Genomic DNA, 15,749 nt, shown 5'->3' with positions numbered 1-15,749 from the left:
CATAAATGTCATAATGACACAAGTTACTCTGGTATTTTTCAAATTCAAAACATTTTCAAGTGTTCAGAATGTTTTATTTGCCAAGAAAACACTAATTACTTGTTTAATAACATATAGCTGTCCCAATTTGAAGTAATGGGAACAGACAAATGCAGACTTTCTAACCATTTCCAAGTATATGACTCCAATACTCGACATCTTTAAACCAACAGAAAACTTCAGAAGGCAAGAAATGTAAGCATAAGCCTCTTCACTTATGTTCCAATTCAATTCACACAAATGCAAGGAGTTAGAAGACTAAAGTTAACCGTCATCTTAATTCACTTGTCTAGAAAGCAGTGAAGTGATGGACCCCAAGTAAGCTTCCAAGCTTACTTGGAAATAGCTGAAGGTATCAGGTATCAACATACTTTTTCCCTGTCTAATAAACCCTCCTCCACAACACTGGGGGACCAATAGGAGTGGATTTTTTTGCTCTAAGTATTAGGCAGTGAGAGCCCCGAAGACAAGTCTTCCTCAAGTGCCTTCCCAAGCGACTTCCACAGAAGAACACATACTAGGAACCAGACTGAAAAATAAGAGATGGAAGGAGCAAGCTCTGAAGGCCGAGCTGTAACAAGAATTGGCTACGTTTAGCATGTTTTCCATCTGGATCTGAACACAAAGAAATCCTCAACTCCACAGAGTGAGAAATACCATAATAGGGAATACTGTCTTAGACTCTATTCCCTGCAGAAACTGCATGGATTTGGCCAAATCTGTAACTAATTACCTAGCTAATTACTACCCAAACTTTTTTTGTAAACAAATGTGTTTAAAAAAAGTAATAAATCCCCAAATATTCTAAATCACTCTGGTTAGATGAGGACAGAGACTTCTCCCTCTGCAATTCTGACACAATTGCACATATACATCACGTACAGCTGAACGTACCAAATTTTGGTCAGCCTGGGGCTCTACAGCTGAATGCTCCAGGCCACCTGCACCAGATGTGGCAAATCTACACAGATCACCAGTTCAAATTCTGTCTAGGGCAGAGAGTCAAGTCTGTTCTAAACATAGGAAGATCAGCTAACAGTACCTTGTGGCAACAAGTTTCATAGGTTAATTATCTACCACCTCTGAAACATAACCCCCTGTCCACCAATTCTTTCATCAACTAACTGAATTTTCTTGTTGCTCATGATTGAAGAATGGTCCTGTCCTCTCCTCTCACTTCTAAACTCACTCAGAATTTAGAAATTCATTGTCACTCTTCACTGTCAACTCTTATTCTTCCCTACATGCAGTTTTAAATAATATGTGGAAACTAAAATTAATACATCTGTCAAGTTAAGATCAAAGTAACTTTTTCTGTATGTTCTGTATATATAATCTGTAAGAGTAGTGAGTTTAGCATGACTAAGAAGTACATGCTTAGCACAGAGAAAGCAGAAATACAGAAATATCTATCAAAGCATTTTGCGTCTTAAAACAAAATGAAGTTGCATGTTTATTTTGAAACACAGCTAGCTCTAAATAAACAAAAGCCTGCCAAGTATTCCCCAGTTTTCTAAGTAATTACTTACAACAGAACAGCAGATCAAACAGAGGTCCTGGATGATAACACCTACTCATCCCACACTATCTCGATCTTTTTCATAAACAGAGTTCCTTCCCAAAAGTAAGGCACGTTTTGTCCCACAAAGCATAAGAATGTTCTATAGCCTCATGGTTATTTTAAGTTTCAGATAGAATTTACTAGAGAACAGAAAGTACACAGCTACAACTTTTTAGCTTCAATTCTTTTTCCTGCTGGAATTTTCTCCATGGGAATAATATCCAAGTTCTCAGGTCTCCCGTAAAATGAATTCTTTAACTTCCTTAGTTTGATTCAACCCATCTTGAACATGGGTGACCAGAACTGTTCACGAATGTGTATGTTACATCTCAGGTGCTCAAGTATGCTACCTCTAGGAACACAGTTGCCCTTTCAAAAATGCATCACGCTGACAGTTCATATTCACTCACTGATAAACTGAAGTATTTAGGTATTTTCCTCCTCCTTGGCCATCTTTCACTGCTAAGCTCCCAGGCTATGTAACTAGAATTTGTTTCAATCCTGAACAGGTGGACAATGCACAACACCCCAAGAATCTCTTATTGACAGAACCTCTGTATTTACTCACCTCATGCCTACTCTTGTTGACCAGTTACTCTTGTAACTATTAAACAAGATCAGCCCAACACCTAAACTTTGGCTTCAACAACAGCCTCTTCCCAGCTTTCACCTGAAAAAAATCCCTCTTTCTTTGAGCCAGCTTCTTTACACATCTTGTACTTCCTACTTCTCTAGTTTAGTAACTTCCAAATGACACAAGTCAAAAGTTCAGAGAGAAGAGTTCTACTACTGCTCCTCTGTCTAGGAAAGTCAGTTTTATCAAAGTTAGTCTTTAAATGCAGTTTCTCTGAAAGTAGGCTATGCTTTAATAATATTCTCCAGTTTACCCATCTTCACTATGACTTTTGAAGGAGAGAAGTGAAGTCAGAGTAACAGGACTGGAAACTGGCCAGATTATGTTGTTCTTCCTTCCTTTTAAGTGCAGGTAATTTAGAATTACATGTTCTAGCTATATGTTGTATCACAGACTTAAAATATTTATTGACAATACCAGATATCAGCCCTCATACTTCATGTACCCATTCCCTCATTAATTTGATGGGAGTTTTCTTACTACTCTGAACTGAGTACATTCAGCTCGTACTTTTAGCTTTGCTTCTACCTTGTGAATAATTTTCTTTTTTTTTTAAACCCATATTACTAGCTTACCTTCCTCAAACTCCAAACTTTATGACCAGTGTCCCCACTACAAACTGAGGCAATAAGATTCTTTTGAAACATCTTGGGAGTATTTTTTCATTCAACCTCAGTCCCACTTCCTTTTTGTTCTCTTCAAGAGTTTGTAAATCCTCATCTATGCTTTCACATCTTTTACAAGGTCTAACTCAGTCTGACTGTTGGCAGGTAATTCTCATTTTATCTATTTCCCAAACTAAAAATATTATTTTATTATCAGTCTTTTTTCCTACGAAGAATAGGCTCTGTGCTTACTCCTTATTTCTTTTGAGATAGTTAATCAACCAGTTCAGTGTGGAGCCCGTTTCTAACAGGACTGTTTCTTCTTTCTGTGGAATACAGATCCAATATAGCATTAGCAATTTGGAACTGAAGAAATTTTTTACATCCTGCCTGTTCAAACACCCAAGCTGCTTAGACAGACGACTTTATTGCCTTGTTTCTTCAACCACCACTTTTGAAATCAGAAGCCTTAGTTACAGACCTGTTTTGTTTATCCTTCCATTTAAACTTGAGCAACTCATGATCCCTCAAGTCAATGGTCATTTCTATTCTCATCCATAACATCTTCATTACTTACCAAATTGAGTTTAAAATAGCATCCCCTCTTCATGAGTCAGTGAGTGTTTGATGAAGAAATTTGTCGGATATCACATCCAGGAATATCTGGGCCCCACCATTATTACTAGCAATTCTTCTCCAATCTGTATCAGGGAAGTTAAAGTCTCCCATAATGACATAATTCCTGGTAGTAATTTTCTCTAACAAGAGTAAAGAGATCTTTAATCCATAACCAAATCTCACTTTGGGGATAGCTCATGACTCTATGGTAGTAAAAAGCTTTATCTTTTTCCAAAGTTACTTAAGTTGCAAACGCCTGCATTATTCCTTTTGTACAATACAAGTGGAATAAACAATGCTACTCCTACCACTTTTACTTCTACAGTTACTAAACATGCACATTCTTCAAAAACCTGTATTAAGCCTTATCGTTTATTCCTCCACAGCCACGTTGTCTCATACTGATTCCATGCTATCCTAAAGTTCAGCTCTGTCAAGACATTTTTGGCCATGTTCCTGATTTGGGGAGTTTGGATTTCTTTGGCTTATTTGTTTCAGCATATGGGGGTAAGGAAAGGATTGGTGTTTCTTAAAAATATTTCTCATTGACTACACCTGTTTCCAAGCAAGACTGTCACACCACTTTATCACCTACATTAAAGGTGATCTAATTTTAGCGGTGTTTACCTTTCCTTCTCTTTCTGGACTAGATATGCTTTTTCCTTGCCACTGTGTCCTTTTCATCTTTTTCTTCTCAAAAAGGAAAAAAACCTTTATTCCTCAACCCACATTTTTCTTTCACTAGCCAGTTCCTTTTCCTTCCAAGGGTGTATCTATAGTAAGACCCTATTATATTCTTTTTGCAGCTGTCTACAGTTTCACATGTATGCTCTTCTCAAAACTGCACCCAAACTCCAGTTAACATGATTCAGGTGTATCTTAAGTCTGAATCACTTCTGTCACAAACTCTGCTGGAAGACAAACAAAATAATGCCACCTGTTCTTTACTGATTTCCTGAAACTTCTCACACATTCCAGCATCTAGTTACTTGTGACATTCAAGTCTTTTCTACTGCTATGACAGGTTCATGCCCTTTGTTCTTATATTAATAAAAAATAACAAGAAGAAATTCCACTCTGTAAATTCCTAATCTCCTACAGGAAGTTACTCATTGCTCTACTTCTGAAGTCCTCTCGAACAGTTTGCTGTTTAGGCCAGTTATGAACTAGCAGCAGCAGTCATATCCGCAGCCTCATTCCCTCTCACAACAAAATGAAGTCTCAGTAACACTTCCAACATACCCACTTGCAGAACACACAAACTATAGTCAATTCCAAGCAACACACAAATTCCCTGACATAGTGTGTCCTTCCTCATCAGGACATACACTGCATAAACCTAACGCTACTGCAGTCTTAGTTGCCATGTTCCCCATAAAGTCCTAATAACCTTCTTGCCCCTGGTACAGCTCTGTTTTTTCAGAAGGGTCAATCCCCTTCCAATTATGAGCCTGCCATTTTTAACAGTCAGCATTTACACTGCAGTAGAAAGTCCCCATTAGTACAGGGAATAGTAAAGGTAAAGAGATGAAGGCTTGGGATGAATTAAGTGAACTACAACATATTTGCCAAAAATAATGCAAAGTGAATCACGCCCATCAAAGCTGTCATATACTGTCACTGTTTATTTGCTCATGGATTTGCAACGTTTTAGTTTGTAAAACATGCTGTAATACCTATGTTCTCATTTTAAAAGATCACAAAAGTAAGTACCTCTTGTCTCAAAATTATAAAGCATAAAGTAGTTTTGAAAAATAAATAGGTCATCATTTCTTACCTGCCACAGCTCCAAATGCCAAAGATCCGCTCATCTGCAGAGCCTGCTGTGCAGCCGGGGGAATCTGCAAACCAGTACCTAGAATAGAATATGAACGTGCCTTGTAGCAAGCGCCTTTCACTCAGTTAGGAATGCAGTAACAGAAGTATCAGAAATCTTATTATTGCCAAAAGCTTAAAAATACCATTCCATGCATTTCACATAATATTCTGTGGGGTGTACTAATTCAAATTCTGCAAACTTCTGTGTTTTCACACATTTCCTATTAATCATCACACATACCTTCTGCAAGTCTTGCCATCAACTGAAGGCGACCAGTTGTTCCCAAGTCAATTCCAGTCCGTTCCAACTCATCACTGTCCAAAAATGAACTAGCACTGGAAGCATCAGTGCGCTCAGTTACATGTCCAACTTTCATGGGCCTACCAGCCAGCTCAAATCCATTGAGTTGTTCCAAGGCCTTTTTGGCACACTCAGAGTCTGAGAACTGTAGATTGGAAAAATATAAATTCAGTAATACTGCCTACAGGATTCAACAACACTTCTACTGTATGCAATATCCAGTTACATAAACATGAGAAACACTAAATTTAAAGATAACAGTAGCTACAAGCTAACTTAAATGTGCTCCTTATTTTCCATTTAAACCAAACACACAAGTTTGGATATTTACTTTCTCATATTTAGGTAAGAATATATGTAAATATACATTATTGTTGAAGCTAGAGCATCTACATATTGCAATCAACAGAAATCATGGCTGCGGTTCTCTTTCAACACTTTCCACGAATGAGTCATTTCCTTTGTAACCTTGTAACTGCCATGCATTTACTGGCTACTCCTAACAGATGTTCTGCTTTATGCTGCATAACATCAAATAAAATATACAAATATTTTGTCAGTGTTAAAACAATCAAATATTAGCTATATAGTTAGTTTGGTTTCATTTGTCTCCAAGTGCCAGAGGTCCCAGCCGAGACTTTTTTTTCCATGACAAATTGTCAGGTCAGTCAAGAAACTCAAGTTCACAAAATTACGTATCTGAGGATAAAGAGGAAAGACGTTTTCAATGGAAAGTTTTAGCCTCTAAAATTTTATTTCCCTTAAAAAGCTCAAATTCAATCATTTTCACAGCACTGTGAGAGTGCCAGTCTTTACTAGTATCTTTGCCTGCAGAAGACAGCATTGCTTTACCGGGCACTGGCCACAAAGCATACTATTCCATTCTAAACATGTGCATTCAACCACAATACCCACAGAGAACTGGCAGAAACAAAGAAAAAGGCCATTGTTGCATGTCCTGCAACATGACATTTCCAAGATGAGACTTAAGAGAGATTGCAGAGTAAGCTATACTACTAATGGGAAGGTTACACTCAGAAATTGTCTAAGTCTGGCAACTCTATTCATACCGTAATAAATCCATATCCTTTTGAGCGTCCAGTCTCACTATCCATCATCAGCTGAATGCTTTCAATCTAAAAATAAGAATAAAACTACTTATTATCAGACATTTTGGAACAAACCACAAGATATCAAAACAAAACCTGAACACAGCCCTGCCAAATGTACATATATGAATGTGAAACCACTATTTTTTTAGTCAGTTCCTCATTCCTTCCTCCAGTCAAAATTAGCGTACAGGCAGCTAGATACATACTTTGATACTAAAACAGAAGGAGGTAAACATAAGGGCGATGTACAATTTATCCTTTATGTTGAGTCCAGCTACAGGCAGAGGCTTGGTCCTGATGCAACATTCTAGCAGACAATGAGCGTGCAGACATCATCAAATCCTAACTGAAACATTATAGTCATGGCATCTCATACCCTGAGAAACTCCATTTTACAAGGTAAGAAAAGCAGTTTGCGTGGCTTTGACCAGGGGCTTTAAGAAAAAGGTGCATATTTAAAATAATTATTGGCATACGGGAACTCCTAGAAGTTTACAGTTACTAATAAGTTTTGAATTCAGTAAGTCATCCGTGAGCCATAAAATAGTGTTGGGAAGAGACAGCAACACAGAAGTAAGAGGAAGAACTGAGTTTAAGACTGAAGTATATGGAAACAGGAGAAGGAAAAACCTTCACAGCTCTACATGTAAGCCTCCTGAACTATATTAATTCTACTGCCAGGCCTTGAGAGAAAACGAAACAAGAACAGCCACGTAGACTAAAATTTAATAAACTGCTGCAATTTTCCAGGCTTTTGCACAACAGAATTAAAGGGATACACATACTGAATCTGAATAAAGCATCTGAAAAGCACTGTTACAGAATGTATGAGGCAGGGTTAATATCCAAAGATAGCATGAAAAAACATCTATGGGCTTGATAATTTTTTTATTTTTTTCCATTAAGCAGAATATTAACTATATTGCTTTTTCCCCTATCTAATAATGATATACCCATGATACCTTAGTTAGCACAGTAGGGCTAACATTTATTATGACTCCACTGGAAACTTCAGATTCAATCTGCTCACTTCCATAATTCTCTCTACAAAAACATATTACCACACCACAAACTGAGGCCTAATGATCAGGAGTGAAAAGGGGCCTGTGTCAGAGCTGTACGGGACACACCGCTAGTTCATGGTAGTAACATGAGCTAAAACTTAAGCAAAAATCCTCAGAAACAGATGAAGCTACTACACTCACAGTGAACAGAACTCAGACCTGATTCTGTGCTTTGTGCTTTAACCTGTGAAATGGAGCCCCCATTCACAATCACATGGCAGGAGGGAGATATTTACAAGCTGCAGAAGCAGGATGTAACATAGGGATTTTTTGTTTGGTGTTTTGTTTTGTAATTTTAGGTACTCATTGAATTCTCAGCTTTCCTTCGTAAGACCTGCCATTCAAAATCACTGGTTCACATCACAAATCAAGGTTCTCATTTGTTCTCCAATACTAACTATGTCTCTAGCGCCTTGTGGATGTACAGACACAGAAGAGCGAGAAAAAGAAACAAATGTTTTGCAGGTATGAAGCTGAATTATTTCCAGAAGCTGCGAGTGCTCTACAACTAACCTAGGTTTTTCAGATAAACTAGCGTAACACAACATGCCAAATTAAAATTTACCCTGCCAAACGGCTCAAAAATTCCTCGAAGCATATCTTCAGTTATGTTGAAGTGTAATGATCCCACATAGAGCCTCATAGGACCAGCACTGCCCTTCTGCAGATTATTTGCCATTGCTGCTGCTCTGTTTTTTTCTGCCTAAGAAAAGGAAAAAAGAAAAACCTTCTGTAAGAATTTGATAAAAAAACTCTAACATCAGCAGTATACATCTACCAGATTAAAACTAGCAGATTCATCAAAAAATACAAGCTGTTTTATAATCTGCATACTATCCATCGGACTTTAACTTAAAATCTACAAAATCCAAGGCCATGACCAAGTATAGAGAGACAGCTCCCGAAAGCCTTCAAATTGAACAACTTCATGCAGAATTCTGGCTTGCATCTAGTAAATTAACACTTTATTTTTTATACATGCTGGAAAGCATACATAATATATACTACAATTCTGTAATGCTATTACAGGTTTCATTATTACTACTTTCTTAACATCTGTATTTTCAAAATGCATTTGTATCACTTTGAATTGCTTTAATTTGCCTGTCAACTATGGGAAACAAAGGTCCGTTTATAATTAGCTTAAATAATCATTCTTGTTAAGGTTCCAAACATTCAATGGTAACTAAATTTTCAAACAGTAAGTTTTCCAGCAAGATAAAGAATAAATTCATCAACATGAATAAAAATGAGGTTTACAACTCCTTACCTGTGATGCTTGCACTATGATTGGTACACCCAAGACCCTCTGTCCAGTTAGTCCTATTGCCAGAGGCACTGAACTAACATCAACAAATTCTACATAAGCAATTCCTTTTGAACGCCTGGAATTTCTATCCGAAATCATTCGCACATCACGAACCTGAAAGGCAAGTATATAAATGCTGTTAGAGATAAAGGAAAAAAACCTAATGGAGTCCATTTCTCAGAAAGGTATTAATAACCGGATGATTATTTGCCAAGCCAATGGCTTTGTAATTATGCTGCAAATCTGGAGTAGCATAAAGCTACCTTAACAAACATATCCCAGAGGCAAGCTAGCATTAAAAGCTGCCTTTCAAAGTCAAATGTAGTATGCTACAGCAACAGGGGCAATAGAATACTTGCAGCACTGTAATGCTTTAAGCCAGAAACTTACAGCTGATGGAACAAATAAAGTTTTTCAGAATTAAAAGTTGAACTAATTTTTAAATCACACTGTAACTGGCAGACCTATCTGCAAAAGACTGAAACTTCTGAAAAATGAAGTTGTTTGAATCAGAATTGCATTGCCATGTTTTCCATCACATCACATGCTGAACAATGAACTCCTGATAAGTTTTCATGTTCAAAGCCTTTAAGAATGTTGGTCATCATTCACCCCCCCCTTTAACCCATATAGGAAGCTCCAGAAAGCCACTTGACTACAATTCTGCAGAATATCAATCCTGTACTAGGACAGCTTGAGGAAGTACTCAGAATCATTTTAATCTCCCTATTAATTACCTTCCCTACTGTAGAGAAAAATTCCTCCAGGTCTCTCGGTCGAATTCTTGCAGCCAGCTGCATGCAGAATACTGTTCGAGCATCCCTCTCTTCAGGGGTAAGATTATCAATAGGTTCTCTGGAAAGAGAAAAGTTCAGTTAAAAACAACAAAAAAACCCTGAATTAAGATAACTCATCTCTGGACCATGCACGAAACATTAAATAATCAGTACTTCAAAGTCTGATGGGGGAAAAAAACACCTGCCATATTAAAAAAGGCAGGATCAAGAACTGAAGGGAATACCTAATATTAATATAATATTTTTACTTCTTTAACATGACTAAACATCCTGTTTCAACTGTAAGCATTAAATATGACTGGCAAATTGTATTTTAAGTACAGAAGCCCAACTAAACAGAGGTGCCATTTTGCTACTGTCCAGAACAGGTAACAGTTCCACTAGGGAGCTTGCAGTCAAAAAGATGAGATGAAAGGACAGGAAAACAAAGGAAAACGGGATTAATGATCACAGACTAGCTGTCTGAACTCTCAGACAAGTAGTACAAACTTTTTTTTTTTGGCTTTGCAAACTAAAATCTTACATCTACCCAGTCACTTCAGAGTCACTACAGCCACTGCATAAACAATACTGACATCTATACAAGAAGAATTCCCAGTCCTCATTTTACGGTTTCAGCTTGTTAACCCATAAAAAAAAGTATGAATAGTGAATAATTACTCTCATCCTTTACACCAGAATCACTAGATTAATTTTATTTCTATACTGATCATTAGCTGAAATTAGATGCACCACTTTGAAGGTGTTAAAGCTTCAAATCTAAAAAAATTTGACTTATACTTAAGTACAGGACAGAATTAGCATGCTGGATCCCGGACTGAGTTTCCAGTCACGTAATATGTATTTATATTTTTATAAATATTAAAAAAAATTACTGAGAATACACAAGAAAAATTTAAACTAAATTATCTCAGTAAGAGTTTGCTAATAATTAAAAGAAACACAGCAAGATTGGTTAAATTTAAGTGCATTAATTTAGAGAATAATCTCATTAGCAGCTATCTAAATCCAATTCCCTTAAATGAGAAGCCTAAAAATGGATAAGCACCTCTTGGATTTCAAAGGTACCTGGCTTCTCTACAAATAACATCAATACATACTGAATAGGAAAAAGAAGCATTTGTACAGTACTTTTCCATTCTGTACTTAAGATTATTAAAGTAAGATTTAGCAGAAAAGCTAGCTAATTTAAATCACAATTAACAGGAAGAAGATTGAGAATACAGAAACACAAAAAGCAAAGCAAGACATGTTTTGCAAACTGACATTATTTACAATTGTACACTGTCATGGGGAGGGAAGAGATAGTTTATGACATGGGGAGAAAGCAACGTATTTTCAGTGCTCTCCTCTCATGGGCTTTCTGAATGAATTCCAGCATTACTTGTGAATACAAGCTGGAGAGCAAGCAGTCATGCGTTATTTCACCGTTACTTTTCCAATGTCAATTGGACACACAAAAAAAACCAAACAAACCCAAACCAAAAAAACCCCACCACGTGTAAAAATTCCTACCTAACAGGGCTCTTGTCTTTTCTGAAGGGACTTTTGCTTCTGGAGCGTCGTCTGCTATAAAGAGATATCAACAAGACTATAAGAAAGCCTTCAAATATATCAGTTTGATTTTAAACAAAAACCTATTAATGATACAATAAAAAGTAGAGAAAACTCAGAAACCTTAATTTGATGCTGTGAGGCAGACCAATCTTCCCTCTGATGGCACTGTTGAATTTTGGACCAGAACTACGGCAAAAGCAAAGACAGACATTACTCACCAGAGTACCTGAATTCAAGATTCCCTGTCTGTAGTCACATCACATTGCAAGTGCTCACCCACCCTTGCACCTGGTCTTGTAAACATTTTCCATTAGCAGCACCCATAGCATGCATAAGCAACGTGCAGCACTCCAAACCAAAAGGCACAGAATATGCTCCCTGCTCAGTTTCATCTGCATCGCAAAATGCCAGAATATGCAGGACTCCAAGGAAGAACTGAATCATGAGCCAGCCAGACATGGCACATTTGTATGTGCAAAATATTCTGAGCTACAGTTATTGCTGTAATCTTCTTTACACTTTTTTTGTCCACACGTATATGTGGACACCCTACTGATGACCGCAAAGTAGTACATTAATGGCCTGGAACTCAGCCTCAGAGTTTTGAGCAAAGTGGTGCTGGCAGGACTATTTACTCAAATGCAACATTTTAAAACTGAAGGTTTCAAGGGGAAACCAAAGTAGCTCCCTGCAGACATCTGCAAGGGACGCATTCACTAATGTTGTCTCAGCTCTAGCCACTGAAGTGCTACGAATACGTAAATGCAGCTTCCTTTACTTAAAGTTCTTAATGGACATCAAAACACAGAACCATTTAAACCAGCAGTTAACCTTATATAGACATATCACCACAGAAGGAATCCAATCTCTTGGCTGAATCTAATTTTAGTTCTCCAGGCTTCACGAAGGCTGTTAGAACAAATGGCAATCTGCCCATTGCTTCCACGTTAAGGACAGTTCTCTTGCTAGTTATTGTGGCACAGGGTAACAGACACTGTCATGAATAGTAAGATTCATCCTATCATGTTCTCCCTGAACTTGATATCCTTGTAGATACAAGGCAAAGAACAACACCTGTTAACGTTCTTCCTGTATATCCACCAAACGGCAGAGGCACTGCTGCACAGACTGAATGCTAGGGGGTTTGTCTTCCCATCTGCACAGAATTGATTCTTTCTGCTGTGACTAAATTGATGTGAAAACACCCTGAAAGACACAGCAGTCTGAAGGCATTAAGTAGTCTTTCACTAAGTCAATTTAGCCAACCAATTTGTCTGATAAACGTCTTCTTGCTACTCAGTGGAGCAGTAATGCTTATAGTTAAACTCTATCCACAACAAGCATCCACAACAAGGAGGAGGATGCCCATTTTTAAACATGTCATGACACAGGTTGAAGTAGTGGGCCAAGATCCAAAACTGTGCTGGCCAGGTTAAAGCAAGGGAAATATGGCCCTGTATAACACTGGAAAAAAAATAAAGAAAAAAGACCATTTAGAAACTACTTATGAAGAGAAATAACTACTTATTAAGAGAAAATACGACATAAACAGGCACATGTTGAGATGAGATCGCTATTGATCAAAACCAGACTTCTTTTTCCTAGGATAAATTACTCCTTTTCCTACTCAAGTTCAGACAAATGACTGCTGAGAGCGTCCATTCAGGTTCTCCGGTGTCTATGACACATACTGCCAAAAGCTGCATCTGGGAATGTTGGTACTAATTCCAGAGGCTGGCTTCTTATCAGAGATGAGATTACCTTGCATCTTCACATCTCCTGATGTAGAACATGGTGTTCTCTATTTGAATTAAATGCAGCAAGACAAACCAATTACAGTGACTCCACAATATTAAAATGAAGACCAACTAAATGATGGTCAATAATCAAGAACATGAGTTTTTAAGGAAACAGCAAAAGAAATGTTTTAAGTGTTCGTCTAAACCTAATGGAAAAAAAACCTGAGAAGATACACAGTAACAGTTTTCAAATACATGCACAACTTCCGAGGGGAAAAAAAAAAAACACCACACCACCCAACTCCAAAAATCTCTTTTCCATTTTCAATTTTGACAAATAAGTAGTATCTTTCTTATATGACTACATGGGAGAAACATTAAAAGAAGACCAGCAAACTAAAGCCATAACAGACCACTGGAACAGACTGAGCAGAAAACTGCCTGGGGCAAGCTGATGGCCCAAGTTACCTTCTGAAGATCCAACAGTATTCTGCAGGATGCATTTCTTTGAGTTTTTCTAAGGAGTCTTGCTTGTAAAGCTCTAGGTCTCAGGGAAATTTTCTTCCTTCCTCCTACTGCATAAGAACTCTGCAATTGTTGCTCAGTTCCTGCTATCATGTATGGAAGCACCGAGTCACAAGCAATTTGTCTTTATGTCTAGTGGTTACCTTCTTCATAAGCCAAACACACTAAGTCCTGTGTATAGCCAAAGCACAGCTAGGAACACTTTTTCCTAAACCTACGTGATACCACATGGCCCAAGAACAGTCAGGTCAGAAGACAGCCAGTAAAATATCAGCTTTCACCTGCTCAGTCATATCCAAGACTCCAACAAAAGAGTCTCAGAAAAGGCAAGCTTTGGCTAACAAAGTCCAGGAGAATCACAACGAACTTTCAGTTCTCATGTAATAACCCTGTTTTCCCAGCAGCTTTCCCCAAATTCTTGGTTCAAGAATAGCAACAGGACAGTCTAAGTGACTTCTACTGTACGTTAGAAGTAGCTGGGATTTGTCAGACAGATATCTGAGCAAGAATACTTACTCAAGTTCTTTCTCTCAACAGACCTAATAATGTAACTGTAAAACACTTAAGGGGCAAGATACACGAGAAGAGTAACATTAAAAAACCCTGTGAACACTAAGCAATGCAAGCCAGTCACCCAATTTTAAAAAATTAAAACATTTAATCACTATCTCATGCTTAAAGATGACAAATTCAAAGTCCTCAGGTTCTCTGTGGCACACTCTTCTCCTTTTCCTTCAGAATTACCTATACTAGACTTTCTCTTCTCATTATTGCAGAAACACTTCCACATCACCCCCCACAGCAAAAACATCTCAGTTTAGAGACGTTAGCTTGAAAAGGTGCCTTTATAAAGCAAATGAGAAAGATCACGAGGAAGAAGAGTAAAAAATAATATTAAAAAAAAAAAGATTCAGCCACAAAGCATTTTGAACTAGATGTTGCAGTCAGCTACACCACTGCCTGCAGTAACGTGAACTCAAAACTGTCTGAACAGCCCCACAAGGTGGGATTCCAGATTCAAATTCTCCAGCCAGCAAGAGCATTCTGGTAGTTACTTTTGAAACGCTGAGCTGATGGCACTGCTACAGAGACTGTTTCTTCATATGGAAGCACCATTTTTGGTAGATCCAAAAGTATCTGATTCAAAGGAGGCTGGTGATGCAGGAGGCTTCACCTCCAGAACTTGTGTCTCCCCAAAAGCCCGTTATACAGCTTTCAAAGGCGAGTCTCTGCACTGAAGAGTCCTGAACGGGAAATGAAGACTTGTTCTCCCTCATATCTTCTGAGGTCCTTCTCTTTGGCACCTTGTGAGCCAAAACTAGAATTTTGGAATCGCATTAGCATGTGTATCACTTCAAGAGCATCATCTATGACCTAGAAGCAACTGATGGCCAACTTCTGGCTATGCAACAGTCAGTACCAATGCCTCTGGGATGCACGTAGTTGCCCTATACCAGTCTTCCACTCAACTATTTTAAACACTAAAATTCTACTTGGTTAAATGAAAGCAACAATTCAGCAACTAGAGCAGGGAACACAACACTGCCAAACCAATAAGCACAACCTTGTATCCTCAGGGGATATTAGATTATCTCGCCTTTTTGTTCACTGTCTCTCAATACCAGAGAAATTGCCCAGCACAGCTATGGAAGAGTATCAGAACAATGAAAAAGATCCCTCGTAATTTTACCTTCCTGGCACAACATACCTTGATGCATTAAAACAGACATGGTTATTGTTGTAATGTCCATAATTTCAACCTCTACTTGAGGAAATTATTTTGGAAGACAGGAACACTGAAACTCCCAAATTTCTCCAGGTGAAGAACCTTCTCACCCAGCGACAACAGGAAAAACAAAGAACAAAATCCTCCAACACAGCTAGGAGAATGCAGCAACCCCCAACCAAGTGATGAGATGAAGGACATCCTCTCCATGCAACACCACATTGGAGGTGAGAAGACTGGCAGGCTCCACATACGGAAGGCTGAAGATCTTGATCGTGGTCCTCTGTTTACGAGGCAGTCTGGAGCCACAACAGTGGCACTGGCACAACCCAACTATCTACCAT

General features: G+C 38.1%; 1 protein-coding gene across 6 annotated transcripts in view; it reads right to left on the bottom strand.

Moving 5' to 3' along the window:
* The window catches only part of RBM39 (RNA binding motif protein 39), a 33,386-nt gene that overhangs the window by 6,041 nt on the left and 11,596 nt on the right, over window positions 1-15,749 (bottom strand). For 3 of the 6 annotated variants that reach the window (XM_076351983.1, XM_076351982.1, XM_076351987.1), the window contains 8 exons: window positions 11,536-11,601; window positions 11,374-11,427; window positions 9,799-9,916; window positions 9,023-9,175; window positions 8,318-8,455; window positions 6,647-6,712; window positions 5,517-5,721; window positions 5,235-5,312 (listed from right to left, as the gene is read on the bottom strand). In XM_076351983.1, coding sequence (XP_076208098.1) covers window positions 5,235-5,312; window positions 5,517-5,721; window positions 6,647-6,712; window positions 8,318-8,455; window positions 9,023-9,175; window positions 9,799-9,916; window positions 11,374-11,427; window positions 11,536-11,601 — 878 coding nt within the window. Of the gene's footprint in view, window positions 1-3,416; window positions 3,598-5,234; window positions 5,313-5,516; window positions 5,722-6,646; window positions 6,713-8,317; window positions 8,456-9,022; window positions 9,176-9,798; window positions 9,917-11,373; window positions 11,428-11,535; window positions 11,602-15,749 lie in introns of all 6 variants that reach the window. The other 3 variants (XM_076351985.1, XM_076351986.1, XM_076351984.1) reach the window with 3 other exon arrangements.

This window comes from Aptenodytes patagonicus, chromosome 14 (assembly GCF_965638725.1).
Source record: "Aptenodytes patagonicus chromosome 14, bAptPat1.pri.cur, whole genome shotgun sequence".
NCBI lineage: Eukaryota > Metazoa > Chordata > Aves > Sphenisciformes > Spheniscidae > Aptenodytes > Aptenodytes patagonicus.
Note: the sequence above shows the minus strand (reverse complement) of the source record. Positions and strands in the feature narration are given on the sequence as shown.